The sequence below is a fragment of the Oncorhynchus mykiss genome, chromosome 18 (assembly GCF_057628025.1).
Source record: "Oncorhynchus mykiss isolate SJ-2025 chromosome 18, ASM5762802v1, whole genome shotgun sequence".
Classification (NCBI taxonomy): Eukaryota; Metazoa; Chordata; class Actinopteri; order Salmoniformes; family Salmonidae; genus Oncorhynchus; species Oncorhynchus mykiss.
In genome coordinates, this window is record NC_143039.1 from 56,994,908 (window position 1) to 57,015,293 (window position 20,386).

General features: G+C 41.3%; 2 protein-coding genes across 3 annotated transcripts in view; one reads left to right on the forward strand and one right to left on the reverse strand.

Annotated features, from left to right (window-relative positions):
• Window positions 1–455: 455 nt before the first annotated feature.
• Window positions 456–5,863, reverse strand: LOC110496421 (splicing factor 3A subunit 3). The gene is made up of 15 exons (XM_021572308.3): window positions 5,592–5,863; window positions 5,251–5,298; window positions 5,037–5,089; window positions 4,826–4,931; window positions 3,611–3,683; window positions 3,435–3,526; window positions 3,263–3,345; window positions 2,954–3,092; window positions 2,732–2,868; window positions 2,377–2,484; window positions 2,210–2,279; window positions 1,682–1,846; window positions 1,405–1,515; window positions 1,064–1,154; window positions 456–797 (listed from the first exon to the last, which is right to left on the reverse strand). Exons 1-15 carry the CDS (start codon window positions 5,685–5,687, stop codon window positions 664–666), a joined length of 1,506 nt encoding a protein of 501 aa, XP_021427983.1. The 5' UTR covers window positions 5,688–5,863; the 3' UTR covers window positions 456–663.
• A 17-nt stretch (window positions 5,864–5,880) lies between these two features.
• The window catches only part of LOC110496423 (ubiquitin-conjugating enzyme E2 E2), a 60,988-nt gene continuing 46,482 nt past the window's right edge, over window positions 5,881–20,386 (forward strand). The window contains exons 1-3 of one of the 2 annotated variants that reach the window (XM_090208846.1): window positions 5,881–6,305; window positions 14,785–14,988; window positions 18,554–18,604. In XM_090208846.1, coding sequence (XP_090064972.1) covers window positions 6,226–6,305; window positions 14,785–14,988; window positions 18,554–18,604 — 335 coding nt within the window. In that variant the 5' untranslated portion in view covers window positions 5,881–6,225. Of the gene's footprint in view, window positions 6,306–13,196; window positions 13,429–14,784; window positions 14,989–18,553; window positions 18,605–20,386 lie in introns of those variants that run through there. The other variant, XM_036952992.2, reaches the window with a different exon arrangement.

The window sequence follows — 20,386 nt, forward strand, 5'->3', positions numbered from 1 at the left end:
GACATTTCTTCCCTCAACTGTACTCATATTGGCAAACTGATACTGTAAGTCAATTTGCATGTCATAGCAAGCAAGTCATGCTACATGAAATAACACTATTTAAATCATTAACAGCTCACTCAAATACAGCACAAGTGTCTTGTATAATTCTAAAAAAACTGCTGAGCTAAGAAAGCATCAACATTTTAAGAAATGTATGAATTAGTAAATAAAAGGTGAATTTTCCTTACCGGGCAAACACTGAATCGGTGAGCAAGTGTGAAGATATCTGCAGACTCCCCTCTAGTACACTCCCTTTAAAGGGACTGTCCATCACCTGACAATGGGAGGGTTCTTGGATATACAGAAATGTGTAATCATCCATAAGGAAATGGACAGTGGTTCAGGTGACTCCTTAAACAACTTAAGACATTACAATTGCTTTCTAATAGAACTAACTAACTCAGAAACAACAATGGTGACAAATATTACTCATTTATTATTAGAATCAATGGCTGTTTCATTTCTAAATGGTTGTCAAAGGAAGGAATTAATAAAAACAACATCACAACTTCTAAATGAAAAGTGTAAATGAAAAGGTCAAGGGTCAAAGGCCAAATAAAAAAATAATAATTGGGCATCACGTTGCGCTTCAAGGTTTCCAAGTCTTTGTCGGTCTCCTCTCTACAGCAGACCCTGTCTCTTCAGGTCCTCGTAGGTCTTCTTGTTGACCACGTTTCCACTGGAGTCCTCGTACTCCTCCTCTGTATCTGGTTGCCAGCGCTCTGATGCCTTCTGTGACTTCAGCTTTGACCATACTGGGTTAAAAATACACTATTATTATCCAGAACGTGGACTGAATGACCAGTCATTTTTCCTAATTTATTTAACCAGGAAAGACCCTTGCGGTCAGAATCTTTTTGTGAGGGCAATCTGGATGTACAACTACTCCGGAAAATATTTATTGGTCTGGTAACACTTTTTTCTCTAACATGACTATTCTATTCAACCCAAATAACAATACTCATTATTTTCACTTGTCATCTGCCTCAGCCTCTATCAGGGCTGTAACAGAACTACTTACGAGAGACAGCGTCCTCGATCTGGGTAACGTTGGCAAAGTGAGCCGTGTTGGGGATTCCCAGGCAGCGCATGCCATGGGCGTGACGCCACTCCTGAGGGGAGGAGACAACAGGTGACAACATATTATCTAGCAGTAATATTAACTAACCATGGTCAACATGCTCTTATCAGCTGAGAACAGAATTAGTCCATTTCTAAAATCGAATCCTCTACAGTTTCACTTATGCACACATACAAACGAAAGGAGGGCATTGACATAACACTGTAATAACCTAATATGACATTGTAATAACAATACGCAAATAATTATACGAATAATGTTGAACAGAAATCTGAACATACTGCAAAGTGCCTCTGGAAGGCCTTGGGTCCTCTGTACGTGTAGTTTCCACAGATCTCACAGTTATAATTGATGTTCAGGCCATGGAGTTTGTACAGCCAGTATGGAATGGGCTAGAAGAATTCAAAACGAGGTTAGCGTGGTAGCATGCAACCGCTGTACAATGAAGTCTGAATAAATAACACCATTATTAATAAAACAATCATTTGTATTTCATTAGTATTGCAGCGCTTTAACACAGCTAGTACACAGGTCTGATGTCAGGGCCCGACTACAAACCTTTCCATCCCAGCCGAGAGGCAGGTTCTTGGGGTTGTAGATTATCTCGTTGTCCTCATCTTCACTCTCACTCTCACTGAGCTGCTCCTCCTCTTCCTCCTCTCTCTCCTCTCCTGTCCTGGCCTGCTTCCTCTGCACGTTCTCATGGGTCAGCTGCCTCTGCTCCTACAGGGCCATAGACAATCAGATGGAAGTGTTAACAGGTGTTTGTGTGGTTATTGTGAGTAACACACACCTATTGTATGGCCGGGACTAACCATTATATAAAGGCCCTCAGAACTAAAGACATTCATTAAATGCGACTAAAAACATAGGTGCTGGACTAATAAAGAACACTAGTATAGAACAAGAAGGCCTGCACACGGTTAAAGCTCCCAATTCACTACTTTATTGACAACGTTTCGATCAGAAACTAATCTTGGTCAGGTGACAGGATGGAAACGTTGTCAATAAAGCGGTGAATTGGGAGCTTTAACAGTGTGCAGGCCTTCTTCTATAAAGGAGTCATCCTTGGCATCTTTTACTTACCCCCAGGATTTCCACATACTCATAAACTTGAGACTCCAGGAAGGCGACTTCTTTGTTACGCTCTGTGTCTCTGCAGAGAGATTGGAATGGTCAATAACACGACTAGAACATGCTATCAGGTGCAGAAAAACATAAAACATGCAAATGTTTAACTGACAATCACATACTTCTTGGGTCCCTTGGACTTAGGGTTCTTGGCGAACAAGGAGGGATCCAGAGATTCCAGGGATTTTCCTTTGGTGCTAAACAGCCTCTGAGCTCTCTCTTCCAGGGTTCTGTGAGGTCACATACACATTAGCCATATACACCCATTTAGCAACCTTACATCAGTCACCCAGTCCGATATTAGTCATCAGTACACCGTCAATCTATACTCCTAGTCTACGGCTGGAATTTGTTGTTATTACAATATTCCAGTTACTGTTATAATATTCTAATTACATTAAACTTGGAATACTGGAATAACAGTTGTATGTCCATAGACCTCCTCCCAGCCACAGAAGAGCATGCTTATTGCCTTACCCTCCACATTTCAGGCCCAGGGCCATAAGGGCAGACTTCAACCTGTCCAGACCCAAGGAAGCCAACTCCTCCCAAGAGGAGAAAGCAGAAAGGTCTAGATGAGCTCCGGCGTGTGTCAGAGCACTGCTCGTCTCTTTCTATAACAGAGAAAGAGAATAAAAATGTGAAACTCCCATATAGACCATCACTATAGTAGTCTTCTTCCCCATCTTGGACACTCACTGGCCAGCCAGGGAAGGTCCCCATCTCCCACTTCTTCTCAAACTCTCCCAGGATCTTGCCGTAGAGATCATTCTGGTCCAGCAGAGGTTTGACTCTCTCTGTGTAGTCCTGAAGGTACTCCAGTAGCATCTCTAAGTACCTGTATAACATCGAACACAGGTGTGAAACAACCTGATGGAAAAACATGCGGAGAACTACAAACAGATGAATATAAGGTACTACAATTCTCTAGGAATGCATTTAGTGCATTTACAGTACAATCACAAAGAAAAGGTCTGTACAATAAAGCAAATTGTTAAATATGCTTACTTTTTGTATTCAGCATTCTTTCTGTCCTTGGAGACATCAAACAGCTGGTCAAATGAGGAAAGGTAGCTGATGTACTCCAGTTTCTGAAACAGAGGGCAGAAGGTTAGGCTTTAGTATAGTTTGACATTAGACTAGGATGAACAGTATTTAGAGTAGAGAGTGGACATCTTACCTCTGCCCCTTTCAGGTTGATGAACTTCCGATAGCAGTCATGAAGATCCAGGTAGCGTCCGTACGCCTCCTCATCACTGAACTCCACCATGTCTGGGGAAAGACCACATAAATCATTACATTAACACCTACACAGTGTTAGACAATGACTCCACCACCATACTGTAGAAAACTCACTCTGTGTTTCTTCAGTTGGGTTCTCTCTAGCCTTGACCAGCTCGTCAAACTCCACAGACATGGGCACACAGATCTGAAACAGCAACATACAGACTTAGCCAGAGCAGCAGAAATGCTAAACTCTGATGAAGTTTGGTTGACCTAAACTTCAGTTCAAGATTTGGTTTCAGACATTTATTGTGGAACATGCAATAACACAAATTACCCCCCCCCTTCGTGCACCTGGACTGTAGAATGACATATAGAATCCCGAGACATATTGAATGATACAATAGTTATTTAAAAGGGCAATGTGCGATTGGTGTATCTATGTGTGGACTTTCAAATGAATTACATAAACCCATTGATTGATTCTGGAAGAATAACTTATAAATGTTGCATGTGCTTAGTTCCAACTGTCATACCCCACCAGAATTCAAAATATAAGTTTGTTTTACTCTATTTTTTTATAAACAACATATTTGTAAACAAACACTAGTGTATAGCCTTAACACATCTCAAACTATACTTTGATATCATGGATGGTCAGTCCTAGCTCTGTCTATGAATTTGAGTGGTTACATTTCTCCTGCCCCATCCCTCAGCATTTTACCAAAACAGTGGCGGGGTAAAGTGTAATTGTTTTAACTTCAGATTGCCCCTTTAAAAACGTATCGCTGTGTCTGGAACTACTTAGGGTTTTTGAGAAGATATACACCGAGTGAACAAAACATTAAAAACACCTACCCCCCCTACAAAGTGTACAAAACATGAATCCCCCCAAGGTGTCAAAAGCGTTCCACAGGGATGCTGGCGCATGTTGACGACGATGCTTCCCACAGTTGTGTCAAGTTGGCTGGTGGACCATTCTTGATACAAACGGGAAACTGTTACGCGTGAAAAACCCAGCAGCGTTACAGTTTTGACACAAACCAGTGCACCCTGCACCTACTACCATACCCTGTTCAAAGGCACTTATATCTTTTGTTTTGCCCGTTCACCCGCTGAGTGGCACACATACACAAGCCATGTCTCAATGCTTAAAAATCCTTCTTTAACCTGTCTCCTCCCCTTCATCTACACAGACTGAAGGGGATTTAAAAAGTGACATCAATGTATGTCTATGTCATGGAAAGAGCCGGTGTTCTTAATGTTTTGTACCCTCTGTGTACTTCTGGGATGATTTATTCAGTGTACAGCTAGGCCTGACAGGAAGGAGCTGATAAAAAAGATGACCTCATTAGGATGCTTCCTGTGGAACTCCTTGATCTGTTTTAGTCTGTTGTAGAACTCTGCAAACTCATTTGGTCCTGAGATGGCGTTCAGTTCATCCTTCCTCATACTGTGGATAGAGAAAGCAAAAATACTACACCTCTGATTTACTCCGCATAACAAGGCTGATCATGCATGAGCGCTTGAAACACAAACACATTACATACACACTTACCCATCTTTGTCTTCATATGCTTCCCTGACAGTTGAACTCACGTCCATGTATCTCTGAAAGGATGGCGTAGCTAGTTATCAAAAAAATACTGTCACATCATGCATGTCCTTGACAAGTAGGCTATTAGCCACAAGACAAGACAAGTGAATATGAAAATACAGATCCAACTTGTTATTTACTGTTGTGATGTTTCAATATCACATAGAATACTCACATCCAACATTGCTCTTGTTCGATGGTCTGAGTTTATTTGTTCGCGTAACTGTTTGAGAAGAAAAATCCATAAATATTAACTAAGGTTAGATGGCAAAACCAGAAACTGGACCAGTTAAACGCTAGCTAAAAAGCTAGCCTTATATCTAATTCAGCTAACGTTAACTGAATACAATAGCTGTCAGAAATTGTAGCTGGTAAGTTAGCCACAAATAAACAAAATCATAACACACAAGCTACTATTCACAAAAATAACGTTAGCTTATCTGATTTTGTTTAATGCTTTAATCAATGAACGTCTTCATTAACATTAAATAGCATTCGCGTTGATGCAACACATACCGTGGTTTTCTTATGCATCATTTCCTTAGTTTTGGCATCCAACAGCCTTTCCTTCTCCTCATGGTAGCGACGTTGTTGTTCTAAAATCGTCTCCATTGTTATTTTCTGACCAACAAATTACAGAAATAAGAAGGACTTGAACAATGAATGCCGTGAAACTTCAGTTACGTTTATATTCAATGGCGCATGTTGGGACTGAGAGGAACTAGTTCCACAGCAGGGTTGCCAGGTCAAGCTTTAATTTCTATCCCAATTCTTTTTCGATGAGATTTAACAGCGGTTGGCATCCAATAAATGTTGCATTACCGCCATCTACTAGACTGGAGTACAACTCCATAATACTTTGCTTGGATAAATAACAAAATAGATTTTTTTAAATACCCTCCAATCTAACACTACACTAACAAAAAAATAACATCACCCTACACAACTATTTAAATCTATTTAGTCCTACGTCAGGCCAACAACCTGAAAGGATGGGACACCACCACTTTTCACACCCTGTAACTCTTCTGATATCAAGTCTCACACACCCAAATACTAGAGGTTGACCAATTAATCGGAATGGCCGATTAATTAGGGCCGATTTCAAGTTTTCATAACAATCGGTAATCTGCATTTTTGGACACTGATTATGGCCGATTACATTGCACTCCACGAGGAGACTGCGTGGCAGGCTGACTACCTCTTATGCGAGTGCAGCAAGGAGCCAAGGTAAGGTGCTAGCTAGCATGAAACTTATCTTATAAAAAACAATCAATCTTAACATAATCACTAGTAAACTACACATGGTTGATGATATTACTAGTTTATCTAGCTTGTCCTGCGTTGCATATAATCGATGCAGTGCCTGTTAATGTATCATTGAATCATAGCCTACTTCGCCAAACGGGTGATTTAACAAGCGCATTCGCGAAATAAGCACTGTCGTCGCACCAATGTGTACCTAACCATAAACATCAACGCCTTTCTTAAAATCAATACACAAGTATATATTTTTAAACCTGCATAATTTAGTTAATATTGCCTGCTAACATGAATTTCTTTTAACTAGGGAAATTGTGTCACTTCTCTTGCGTTCTTTACACGCAGTCAGGGTATATGCAAGAGTTTGGGCCACCTGGCTCGTTGCAAACTAATTTGCCAGAATTTTACATAAATATGACATAACATTGAAGGTTGTGTAATGTAACACCAATATTTAGTCTTATTGATGTCACCCGTTAGATAAAATACGCAACGGTTCCGTATTTCACTGAAAGAATAAACGTTTTGTTTTCGAAATGATAGTTTCCGGATTTGACCATATTAATGACCTAAGGCTCGTATTTCTGTGTGTTATTATATTATAATTAAGTCTAATGATTTGATAGAGCAGTCTGACTGAGCGGTGGTAGGCAGCAGCAGGCTTGTATGCACTCATTCAAACAGCACTTTACTGCGTTTGCCAGCAGCTCTTCGCTCTGCTTCAAGCATTGTGCTGTTTTTGACTTCTAAAGTACCTATTAGAACATCCGATAGTCAAAGGTATATGAAATACACAAGGTATAGAGAAATAGTCCTATAATAACCTCAACCAAAAACTTATTACCTGGGAATATTGAAGACTCATGTTAAAAGGAACCATCAGCTTTCATATGTTCTCATGTTCTGAGCAAAGAACTTAAACGTTAGCTTTTTTACATGGCACATATTGCACTTTTTTTTCCAACACGTTGATTTGGATTATTTAAACCGAATTGAACATGTTTCATTATTTATTTGAGACTAAATTGATTTTATTGATGTATTATATTAAGTTAAAATAAGTGTTCATTCAGTATTGTTGTAAATGTCATTATTACAAATATATATATAAAAATCGTCCGATTAATCGGTATCTGCTTTTTTTTGGTCCTCCAATAATCGGTATCAGCGTTGAAAATTCATGATCGGTCGACCTTTACCAAATACCTCTCTGCAGCCACAACCTCACATTTCTGCTACTTATGTTCCATACCTGCAGTAAGTACAGTTGATAACCATTGCTATAAATGCTAAAAATCCAATTTTACTGAAACATACAGTACCAGTCAAAAGTTTGGACACATCTACTCATTCCAGGGTTTTTCTTTATTTTTACTATTTTCTACATTGTAGAATAATAGTGAAGACGTCAAAACTATGAAATAACACATATGGAATCATGTAGTAACCAAAAAAGTGTTAAACAAATCAAAATATATTTTATATTTCAGATTCTTCAAAGTAGCCAACCTTTGCCTAATCTTGTTCTTGCCTTCTCAAGGGACGCCATTTAACCAGCTGTCACAATCTCCATACAATCAGCACAAGACCTCCGCTTTCTACCCCAATGACCACTCAAAACCTGCCCATTTTTTTTCCACAGCAAGAGAGGAGTTGCCATGTCTAAACAATAAAGTATTTTTCCATAACATTATCGAACCAATTAAGAAGGAATATCATAGAAACTTGTAATGACATTAGAAGCAAAAATCGTGTTTCCTCAAAATAATAATTATTGCAAGCTATGACATGACGTAATAAAGGAATTGAATATGTGACAAGAGAAAATATAATTTGTCCTTATTAAACTCGCCAGATAATTTTCCATCAATGGATGTCGATTTAACTCGCTTGACTGCTATGAATAAACAATAAAGGCAGAAGGAGGTATGGTATATGGCCAATATATGACGGCTAAGAGCTGTTCTTAAGTAAGACGCAACGCAAAGTGCCTGAATACAGCAGTTGGCTGTGGTACATTGGCTATTTACCACAAACCCCCAGGGTGCCTTATTGCTATTATAAACTGGTTACCAACGTAATTACTACAGTAAAAAGTGATGTTTTGTCATAACCGTGGTATATTTTTTATTTAACTAGGAAAGTCAGTAAAGAACAAATTCTTATTTTCAATGACAGCCTAGGAACAGTGGGTTGCAAGATTGAACAGCTAATCAAATGGCTACCCAGACAATTTGCCCTGAACAAGGCAGTTCAGGGCAAATTGTCTGAGTAGCCATTTGATTAGCTGTTCAGAAGTCTTATGGCTTAGGGGTAGAAGCTGTTTAGAAGCCTCTTGGACATAGACTTGGCGCTCCGGTACCGCTTGCCGTGCGGTAGCAGAGAGGACAGTCTATGACTAGGGTAGCTGGAGTCTTGGACAATTTTTAGGAACTTTCTCTGACACCGCCTGGTATAGAGGTCCTGCATGGCAGGAAGCTTGGCCCCGGTGATTTACTGGGCCGTACGCACTACACTCTGTAGTGCCTTGCGGTCAGAGGCCAAGCAGTTGCCATACCAGGCAGTGATGCAACCCGTCAGGATGCTTTGAGGATCTGAGGACCCATGCCAAATCTTTTCAGTCTCCTGCGGGGGAATAGGTTTTGTCGTGCCCTCATCACGACTGTCTTGCTGTGCTTGGATCATGTTGGACCAAATAAATAAACCCTTATATCCGACTGCAGAGTTTGAGTGATGTAAGTTTGACAGAAGATCTCGCAATCTCTGAGCAAGAAACACTTGGATGAACATAAAACACTATTTTTAATTCTGTTGTTATTATGTGCCAGATGTTAAGGCTACAAAGGTTATAAATGGCCCATTTGCGAGATTGACTTGTCATTTCAATAGACTAGAGGTCGACCGATTAATCGGAATGGCCGATTAATTAGGGCCGATTTCAAGTTTTCATAACAATCGGAAATCGGTATTTTGGGCGCCGATTTGCCGTTTTAAAATTTTTTATATACCTTTATTAAACTAGGCAAGTCAGTTAAGAACACATTCTTATTTTCAATGACGACCTAGGAACGGTGGGTTAACTGCCTTGTTCAGGGGCAGAAAGACAGATTTTCACATTGTCAGCTTGAAGGATTCAATCTTGCAACCTTACAGTTAACTAGTCCAATGCGATAACGACCTGCCTCTCTCGTTGCACTCCACAAGGAGACTGCCTGTTACGCGAATGCAGTAAGCCAAGGTAAGTTGCTAGCTAGCATTACATTTAGCTCATAAAAAACAATCAATCATAATCACTAGTAAACTACACATGGTTTATGATATTACTAGATATTATCTAGTGTGTCCTGCGTTGCATATAATCTGACTGAGCTTACAAGCATCTAAGTATCTGACTGAGCGGTGGTAGGCAGAAGCAGGCGCGTAAACATTCATTCACATTCAAACAGCACTTTCGTGCGTTTTGCCAGCAGCTCTTCGTTGTGCATCAAGCATTGCGCTGTTTATGACTTCAAGCCTATCAACTCCCGAGATGAGGCTCGTGTAACCGAAGTGAAATGGCTAGCTAGTTAGCACATGCTAATTGTCGTTGTGTTGCTGGTTCGAGCCCAGGGAGGAGCGAGGAGAGGGACAGAAGCTATACTGTTACACTGGCAATACTAAAGTGCCTATAAGAACATCCAATAGTCAAAGGTTAATGAAATACAAATGGTATAGAGGGAAATAGTCTTATAATTCCTATAATAACTACAACCTAAAACTTCTTACCTGGGAATATTGAAGACTCATGTTAAAAGGAACCACCAGCTTTCATATGTTCTGAGCAAGGAACTGAAACGTTAGCTTTCTTACATAGCACATATTGCACTTTTACTTTCTTCTCCAACACTTTGTTTTTGCATTATTTAAACCAAATTGAACGTTTCATTATTTACTTGAGGCTAAATTGATTTTATTTATGTATTATATTAAGTTCAAATAAGTGTTCATTCAGTATTGTTGTAATTGTCATTATTACAAATAAATAAATACAATTCGGCTGATTAATCTGTATCGTTTTTTTTGGTCCTCCAATAATCAGTATCGGCGTTGAAAAATCATAATCGGTCGACCTCTACAATGGACATAGGCTACAGTCTAAAATCTGGGTTTATGATTCTAATAAAAAAAATCCATAGTTTTCTTAGATAAAGGCAGGTAGCCTATAGCCCCTGACAGGCCTACATCTCATTTCAGATAGTCTACAGTAGCCTAGAATAAATGTAGGCAAGATGTAAAATGAACTATTTAGCAGCTTGCTTACTTCGAATTAACAGACTAATTTATTCAACATGAAAAGCGAGGCGATTTCGCAATACGAAGTGCTTGTTTCCCCAATAGCTTACTGGAATAGGCTACTGTTTGATGGGGTCATAATTTAAATCACTGAATGAAATATTAATAATATATTTATGAACTGAATATGCTTGTCAACAACCAGTGTTTATTTTTTTGAATTGGTTTTATATGTAGCCTAATCTGACTACTGTTACCGTCAATCTAACGCGTTCATAATAACACAAGGCTACAACAAGTAATAGGCTATTTATTACATTGGTTTGCCAGCTCCAGGTAGGCTACACAAGTGACACAAATGGACTTGCAATGACTCCAGTAATATCGTCATTTCAACATATGTATTTTATCAAGTGGGAGCCTACAATGGCAAATACATTAATAGGCTAATTGAGGGCCAACAGAGGCAAATGTATAATTATTCACTTTTAGCCTAATGTCCGTTTCATTGAGGACTTTTCCCCATAAAAAGAACCACGCGAGGGAGTTCCACAACTTCCATTTCAAATGTCCACTCAGGCAGCCCCCGAGACTCAAGAACTGAGCGTACATAAAGCACTTCGCTTGATACAGTTTTCTTTAAGCAGTCAACATTAGAATGCAGTTTAAACCATCTCCAAGGGATTCATGTAGTGCGCCCAAAGTCGTTTTCCTGTTTTTTGTTTCTATTATTTATTGATGTGCATCACTTCTACAGTATTAATATGTTTAATGGAAAAATACTAGGAAATAGGTGTCTCTATAACGACAATCTAAATAGCCTACCTACAACTGGTAAAAAGCTGCCACAACGTGCGCGCGTGCTGCTCTATCTCCTCTCTCACTTGATTCAGCCAATAACTGTAGTGCTGTGCTTTGCTCTCTCAAAACACACACACACCTCCTCTCCCTTACCACTACTGAGGAGCTGGTCACAGTGAAATATATATTTTTAAGAGAAATGCCTTGGCGGCCGTGGTGCAACTTAGAAATAGCCCAAAAATCCACAATTTTGAGAGAAATGCCTTTGCGGCCGTGGTGCAACTTAGAAATAGCCCAAAAATCCACAACGAATACATTTCACCCGTGACATCGTTTTCAAAGTAGCCCAAATTCAGGAAAACCGCGAACATAGCAACACTGTTCCACAGTTTATTCACCGCGTGAGGAGACATCTTTCTCATAATTTAGGTTCCGCCACCGTCAGTGAGTTTTTGAGTGTGGAAAGAGAGATAATCCGATTTTTTCACCCAGTTTTTTGTTGAGTGATATCATTCTACACTGAACAAAAATATAAACACCACATGCAACAATTTCAAAGATTTTACTGAGTTATAGTTAATTTAAGAAAATCAGTCAATATAAATAAATAAATAATCTATGGATTTCACATGACTAGGTAGGGGCGCAGCCATGGGTGGGCCCAGCCAACCAGAATTAGGTTTCCCCACAAAAGGGCTTTGTTGTAGACATAAATACTCCTTAGCACACCCTTCTCCAACCCCTCAGATGATCCCACAGGTGAAGAAGCCGGATGTGGAAGTCCTGGGCTGACATGGTTACACGTGGCCTGTGGTCTGCGGTTGTGAGGCCGGTTGGACGTACTGCCAAATTCTCTAAAATGCCATTGGAGGCGATTTATGGTAGAGAAATTAACATTAAATTCTCTGGCAACAGCTCTGGACCAGGGCCCTTCTCTCCCGATTGCTCAGTTTGGCCATGTGGCCAGCTCTAGGAAGAGTCTTGGTGGCTCCAAACTTCTTCCATTTAAGAATGATGGAGGTCACTGTGTTCTTGGGGACCTTCAATGTTACAGAAATGTTTTGGTACCCTTCCCCAGATCTGTGCCTCGACACAATCCTGTCTCGGCGCTCTACGTACAATTCATTCGACTTCATGGCTTGGTTTTTGCTCTGATATGCATTGTCAACAGTGGGACTTAATATAGGCGGTTGCCTTTCCAAATCATATCCAATCAATTGAATTTACCACAGGTGGACTCCAGACAATTTGTAGAAACTGATCAATGGAAACAGAATGCACCTGAGCTCAATTTCAAGTCTCATAGCAAAGGGTCTGAATACTTATGTAAATAAGGTATTTCTGTTTTTGATTTTTCGATACATTTGCTAAATTTTCTAAAAACATGTTTCCGCTTTGTCATTGTGGGCTATTGTGTGGCTATTGATGAGGAAAATGTTTTATTTGATACATTTTAGAATAAGGCTGTAACGTAACAAAAGGTGGAAAATGGGAAGGGGTCTGAATTCTTTCCGAATGCACTGTAGGTCTATCGACAATATTTCTATGAATTATTTTGAAAGAAAAACAATTCTGTATTGAAACCACATCCACTATCTTCCCTAGCTCGTCTGATAGAGTTTTCTGTGAACTTTTCTTGAACTTTGCAAATAAAGGAAAAATACCCTAACACATCAAAAGGACATTAGCCTATTCATTATATATTGTTAGGTTGGTTAACCGTTAACCCTCTACTGCCAATGCTTGTTACCCGATTTGAAAAGCCCAATACACACACACTTGGTTGCGCGCACTCGTGTACTCACTGTGTAAAAAAAGAGAGCGCGCGCTCAGAGGCGGTCCGGTTGTCTCATTCTCTCGCAGCCAGTCTGAGCGGATAACGAAAGCGAACGGAGAAACAGATCGAATAGAACGGCCGAGCAACACACGGCATATAGCCTACTTCAACACACGGGATATAGCCTACTTCAGGGGTTGATAGAAGATTGTTTGCATCGACCGTCCAACTATTTGGAAGGTAATCTCTTTCTGAAACATTGTAACAACTGCACATTGAAAGTAACGTTTAAAGAGTCGATGGCCCGGGAGAAGAACGATATCCTCATGGGGAGAGGGGAGAGGGGAGAGGGGGGGGGGGGGGGGGGGTGGTGGTTGTGGGGTGTTCGGTGTCTTTTGTGCGGAGACGGGTCTTCTTGATGTGGGAAAGCTTCACAGCTAATATTTCACTCAAGCTGCTTCGAACGTTTTGTGTTGTGTTTATGTTGAGGCTATGAGGGCACATGAGGGCTCTCCGATTACCGTTAGGGTGTTATTTTTTTTAGGCCTTCTCAATTATGTGGAGTGCACGCGATATGACGGCTGCTCCCCCAGCAGTAGACCTAGTGGATCAGTTATTCTGACAGCCCTACGTGACAACGGGGATTATTTACACACAAAAGAAATGTGCTCGTCCGTATGAATGACTGTGAGACCAATGCAACACGGGATTTGTTACTTTTTTTTTTTTAGCAGATTTTATCATCACCGTCTAGGTATAAAAGGAGAACACTGAAAGTGTTTAAAGAGCCTATGGCCTGGGAGAAGAAGATATCATCATTGGAGGGGGGTCATAGAATATAAACAATGTTTTCTAGAAGATCATGTTTTGTATGCTTAGTCAAATAAAAACATTCCTAAATTGCCTCAGTAGAAACCACCAATCTCTGTATCAGAAAAAAAAATGTCATGTATCCAATTACTGTCTGTGTAGAATGTTGCCCAATGGATCTTGAATGTTCATGACCAAAGTGTGTGTGGTAGAACTGCACTTTGCAATAATTTGAAGATCTGTTATTATGCTCTTTCTGGAATGTGATGCTCATTTCAGCAACCATCTGCTCCTTTACAGTAGCCCCCCCCCCCCCCCCCCCCCCCCCCCCCCCATAGACACACTGCACACAACCCTCATTTACCCAAACAACTACTTCTCATTCTGTGAATGTTCAAAATACACTGCTTCACCTTGAGGGCTCATATGGTATGTTGGGAAATTACATTTCCTCAATGCGACCTTGTAGAAGGAGCTTTGATTATATAGGCTGTAGTGTGAGCTGGTCCATAAGGACAAGGAACCTGCCTTCCTTACTATAATGACCTTTAAAAGACCTGAGAGCTGGGAGGAGAACAGTATTTCATTCTGTTGGCTGTAGCTGGCTGGCTGTCTCTGGTGGTTTGGTTTTTAATGCCGTACTTCTATCAGAATAGCTAAAGATTGAAGGACAACCACAGAACCAATAGTATTCTCACCTTCGACTGCTGTAGCTTTAGGCAGGTGTGTAGGAAAACCCCAAACCCTTGACTGATGTGTGTGTGTGTGTGTGTGTGTGTGTGTCAGAGCCAGGATGTCCAGTGAGGTGCAGCCCAGCTCAAGGCCGGACGACAGTCCCAACACCAGTGGGGGAAGCTGGGACGTGGAGCAGAGAGAGGTGGCCCCTCCGGTTCAGGAGCAGGGTCAGGAGAGGGATCAGACAACGCCCAAGAAGAAAGAGGCCAAGATATCCAGCAAGACTGCTGCCAAGCTCTCCACCAGCGCCAAGAGGTAGATCTGCAATTCTCTCTATTCTATTCTGTTCAGGTAGATTGTGTAATGAAGTGTCCTTGACGGTCTTGGTCATATACAATATGCATGTAGTGCATTTATGGTTTTTGTGGAATTTCTTTGGAAAACAGCTCAAGCTCAACAATGGACTATCCAATATACTGAATGTACAACACATTAAGAACACCTGCTCTTTCCATGACAGACTGACCAGGTGAAAGCTATGATCCTTTATTGACATCACTTGTTAAATCCACTTCAATCAGTGTAGATGAAGGGGAGGAGACGGGTTAAAGAAGGATTTGAGACATGGATTGTGTATGTGTGCCATTCAGAGGGTGAATGGGCGAGACAAACTATTTAAGTGCCTTTTGAATGGGGTATGGTATTAGGTGCCAGGCGCACCGGTTTGTGTCAAGAGCTGTAACGCTGCTGGGTTTTTCACACTCAACAGTTTACCATGTGTATCAAGAATGGTCCACCAGAAATGGTCCATCAGCCAACTTGACACAACTGTGGGAAGCATTGGAGTCAACACGGGCCAGCATCCATGTAGAATATTTTCAACACCTTGTAGAGTCCATGCCCCGAAGAATTGAGGCTGTTCTGAGGGCAAAACGGACTCTAGGAAGGTGTTCCATTCCGAGCCACAATTGTCATACGCAGTATAATACAGAGATTATATTGACTTAGATGTACCTTGAAGCAGTGGGTTTATTATAACCATCAATGGGTTCTGAAATGCAATGGTCTGAGGGACATTAGAGAAAAACAAACAAAGTGTTTGTGTCAGAGAGAGAACCCATGGATGAGTGACCGTGAGAGAGGGAGGCCTGCATGTTCTGTAATTGGTCCATTTCCCCCTGGAATCCCTCGTTCATTCCCTCGTTTATTCTTCCCTCCATCTGCTCTTAACAGCCTGCCGCCTTACCACGTAAAATGTGCCACCTCATGAGAAAATACTGTAGATAAATTTAGAGCGTGTTGTGCATTCAATTCTGGGAACGACTTACTCCATAACCGCAGTGATTGTATTACAGTTATACAGCCCCTTGCAGAAAGAAGTGTTTTCCCACTGCCTGTAAGGAATAGTAGGGCACAATGATTTACCCACAGTCTCCTCTCATCATGAACCAGAGAGTTTATAATCAATACAAGCGCACACAGAGGAGAGGAAGGGATCTGCTGTCGTTTGTTCTACTCTTCCTCCCCTCGCTCGCTCCCTGAGGTGTGGTGCCTTCCTGTCAGCACTCCTCTGTGTGTGTGTGTGCGCGCGTGAATGTGTGCACTCCTCCATGGCGTGGCATTTGGAGAGGACCGAGGGAATGAGCCGACAGGGATGACAGGTGAAATGAACAAAAGGACCACCTGAGGTTCTCTCCCGCTCTGAGCGGTGGTGCTGGTGAGTGGTGGGGTGCCATTTCTACTGATGTTGTGACACTTCCCTGTCTCCTGATGTTGGAAGGCTGCTTGTCGTTGTCCTCCACCATGGCTACAGCTGACTGTTTGTTTGGCTCATCTAACAGATAGTGTCAACAGTTGTTGTGAACATTGTGAATAGATGATTTAGGGTCAGGGGCTGTATGTATTTAGTGTCTCAGACTAGGATTTAGATCGGCACTCCTACTCTGAGACACTTAATACATTCGGAACCAGGATTATATCTCAATCTGTAGTGTTATGATTATTCATTTGGTTCCGTTCCACTGTTCTGAACCAGCAAAATTATGTTCTGAACCAGTTCAAATCCCCAAAAAGTGACGGTTTATATCGTTCCTTTCTGTTCCTTTTTAAACCTCTGAAATCTATTTTCTTTAACATTTAGCTCAACATTAAACTACTTCACCAATCAGTGCGGATAGAGCAGCTTGCTATGGAGCGGGCAAGCTATAACTAGTTGTTTACATGCATTGGACAGACAAGTGTAGGGCCCGAGATGCAACTTAAATGTTGTGGGTGGTGAGCGAGCGAGCGAGTGAGAGAGGGTGGAGGAGGAGGCTTGAAGTGCTGGGCATCTTGTTATGACATGTATTATCTTTATTAGGCCCACAGAATTATACCGAGGAGGAGCGTCTTCTATGAAGGAACTTTGAAGTGTCTTTGAACCTCAGAGAGGTGGCTTAACGTGCACCAGAACTAGTTAGCTTGTGTGTGTGAAGTGTTACCAGAATTTAAATAAAAATGTACCTTTTTATAGTTAATAAATCCAATGTGAAACGTTATAACTATAGTTCAATGTTAGTTAAGGATACAAGTTAATTCATTCTTCTCTAATGAAAAAAATCTCTCCCTAATTATTGAATTTCTACATCAGTAAGCCACAGTAGCCTATGCTTTGGAGGGGGAGGGGCTTGTAACCTACACGCGCTTTGTTGCGTTTTTTTTGGGGGGGGGGACAGGAAATAAGACCCCTGTACGTAAAATAACATTATTAACCTTTTGCCATGCCTTTAAAATAGCCGTTCTGTTTCGGGAACAGGATAGATCACTTTCGCTCGCAGTTCTGATTCTGTCCCTATAAAAATGTTGTTCGTATTTAGGTTGTGTTCCCTGAACCAGTTCCAACCCCTTGGAGAGTAGCTTGTTGTCAGTATTGGCTCCGTGTGAGTGGAATATTGCAGCCTTAATGGACGGTGAAGTAACTGATTGTAAAAAAAAAAATACTGCACCTGCCTGTTGGGATCCTCAGAGCAAATCATTGGCATAGTTATGTAATGAGCAGTGCTGTGTACGGCAGTGAAACATGATCCCTGCCCTGATCCCGTCTACTCACTATACTAAACCACTGTTTATTTATGTATTCTTCCAGAAATACTTCCAACAGGGACTAAATCAAAATGTTTAGTTCACCCTGAGTCATTAAAATCCTTATCTCAATCTGTCTCATGTATTTGTCCAGAAAGCAGATATGACTCTTTACACAGCAAGGCCTGTCTGCTCTCAATGTCAATTTACACTTGCCCATGAAACTAGGTGAGGAATTCAACAGTGCGTCCCTATGTTGATATAGTCTGACAAGACGTATTCCTGTATTCAATCACAATTCTAGGCGCTCATTAGGACATCAATGAGGTATTCAGTGTGTACACTTACAGATTGATTTTACTGGCAGACTTTATATAACACACTAGCTAGTCTGTTCCGCGTGTGTATAGCATTACACAGCCTCAATTCGTCGGGGCATGGACTCTACAGGGATGCTGGCCCATGTTGACTCCAATGCTTCCTACGGTTTGTGTCAAGAACTGCCACAAACCAGCACCCTTCTACCATACCCCATTCAAAAGTCACTTAAATCTTTTGTCTTTCCCATTCACCCTCTGAATGGCACACATACAGCATCCATGTCTCAAGGCTTAACACTCTTCTTTAACCTGTCTCCTCCCCTTCCTCTACACTGATTGAAGTGGATTTAACAAGTGACATCAATATGGGATCATAGCTTTCACCTGGTCAGTCTGTCATGAAAAGACCAGGTGTTCTTAATGTTTTGTCCACTCAGTATATGATCTGTGTGTGTGTGTGTGTGTGTTCCACCACATGTAAGTTCCATCTCTTTCCCCAGGATTCAGAAGGAGCTCGCTGAGATAACCTTGGACCCGCCACCTAACTGCAGGTAGGAGCTTGTTGATTGTCTGTTTTATGACGCTCTGTGCGTGTGTGTAAGCCTGTTCCGCCTGTTTTATAGTGGTCTGTGCGTGTATATGAGCATGTTCCGCCTGTTTTATGTGTCTGTGACACCTGAAGCACTCTGTCAGTCTGTGCTGTGCATGGCATAGAAGGAAAGGGGATTGTGAAGGGCCTGTGCTATGTTGGCTGAGTCACTCAGATGAATGGTATACAGATAGCAACCTTATTGTAGTGCTGCCTGCATTTACAATGTGGTTTCTCTGTCTGTTAGAATGCTTTTCCTTCAATCTGCAGTCCAACTCATCCCAAACCATCTCAATTGGGTTGAGGTCAGGGGATTGTGGAGGCCAGATCATCTGATGCAGCACTTTATCACTCTCCTTCTTGGTCATATAGCCCTTACACAGCCTGGAGGTGTGTTGGGTCATTGTCCTGTTGAAACACAAATGATAGTCCTACTAAGCGCAAACTAGATGGGATGGGGTATCGCTGCAGAATGCTGTGGTAGTTAAGTGTGCCTTGAATTCTAAATAAATCACTGACACCAGCAAAGCACTCCCACACTATCACACCTCCTCCTCCATGCTTCACGGTGGGAACCACACATGCTGAGATCATCCGTTCACCGACTCTGCGTCTCACAAAGACGTAGCGGTTGGAACCAAAAATGTCAAATTTGGACTCATCAGACTAAAGGACAGATTTCCACTGGTTTAATGTCCATTGCTCGTGTTTCTTGGCCCAAGCAAGTCTCTTCTTATTATTGGTGTCCTTTAGTAGTGGTTTCTTTGCAGCAATTCGATCATGAGGCCTGATTCACGCAGTCTCCTCTGAACAGTTGATGTTGAGATGTATCTGTTACGTGAACTCTGTGAAGCATTTATTTGGGCTGCAATTTCTGAGGCTGATAACTCTAATGAACTTATCCTCTACAGCAGAGGTAACTCTGGGTTTTCCTTTCCTGTGGCAGTCCTCATGAGAGCCAGTTTCATCATAGCGCTTGATGGTTTTTGCAACGGCACTTGAAGAAACTTTAAAAGCTCTTGAAATTTTCCACATTGACCTTAAAAACTTCTTATGGCTGGGGGCAGTATTGAGTAGCTTGGATGAATAAGGTGCCCAGAGGTGCCCAGAGTAAACTGCCTGCTACTCATGCCCAGTTGCTAATATATGTATATTATTAGTATATTTGGATAGAAAACACTCTTAAGTTTCTAAAACGGTTTGAATGATGTCTGTGAGTATAACAGAACTCATATGGCAGGCAAAAACCTGAGAAAAAAATAGCACTTCCACCAGGAAGTGGGAAATCGGAGGTTTGTAGTTTTTCAACTCTTTGCCTCAACTCTTTGCCTCAAGTATACAATGTCTATGGGGTCAAATTGCATTTCCTAAGGCTTCCACTAGATGTCAATAGTCTTTAGAACCTCGTTTGATGCTTCTACTGTGAAGGAGGGGGGGAATGGGAGCTGAATGAGTCAGTGGTCTGGCAGAGTGGCATGAGCTGGTCACGCGCGTTCATGTGAGAGTTAACTTGAGTTCCATTGCATTTCTGAAGACACAGGAATTCTCCGGATGTATGTTAAAAACATCCTAAAGATTGATTCTATACTTCGTTTGACATTTCTACGGACTGTTACTGTAACATTTCGACTTTTCGTCTGGCCTGTGCGTCATGAATTTGGATTACTGGGCTAAACGCACAAACAAAAGTAGGTATTTGGACATAAATGATGGACGTTATCGAACAAATCAAACATTTATTGTG

What these genes read in the sequence shown, in the direction of transcription:
- LOC110496421 (XM_021572308.3), bottom strand. Translation starts at nt 5,687, where the DNA reads ATGGAGACGATTTTAGAACAACAACGTCGCTACCATGAGGAGAAGGAA. An exon ending in GCATATGAAGACAAAGATGG is followed by an intron (nt 4,932 to 5,036) that starts GTAAGTGTGTAT and finishes CTCTATCCACAG; the next exon opens with TATGAGGAAGGATGAACTGA. An exon ending in GATCGAGGACGCTGTCTCTC is followed by an intron (nt 798 to 1,063) that starts GTAAGTAGTTCT and finishes TTTTTAACCCAG; the next exon opens with TATGGTCAAAGCTGAAGTCA.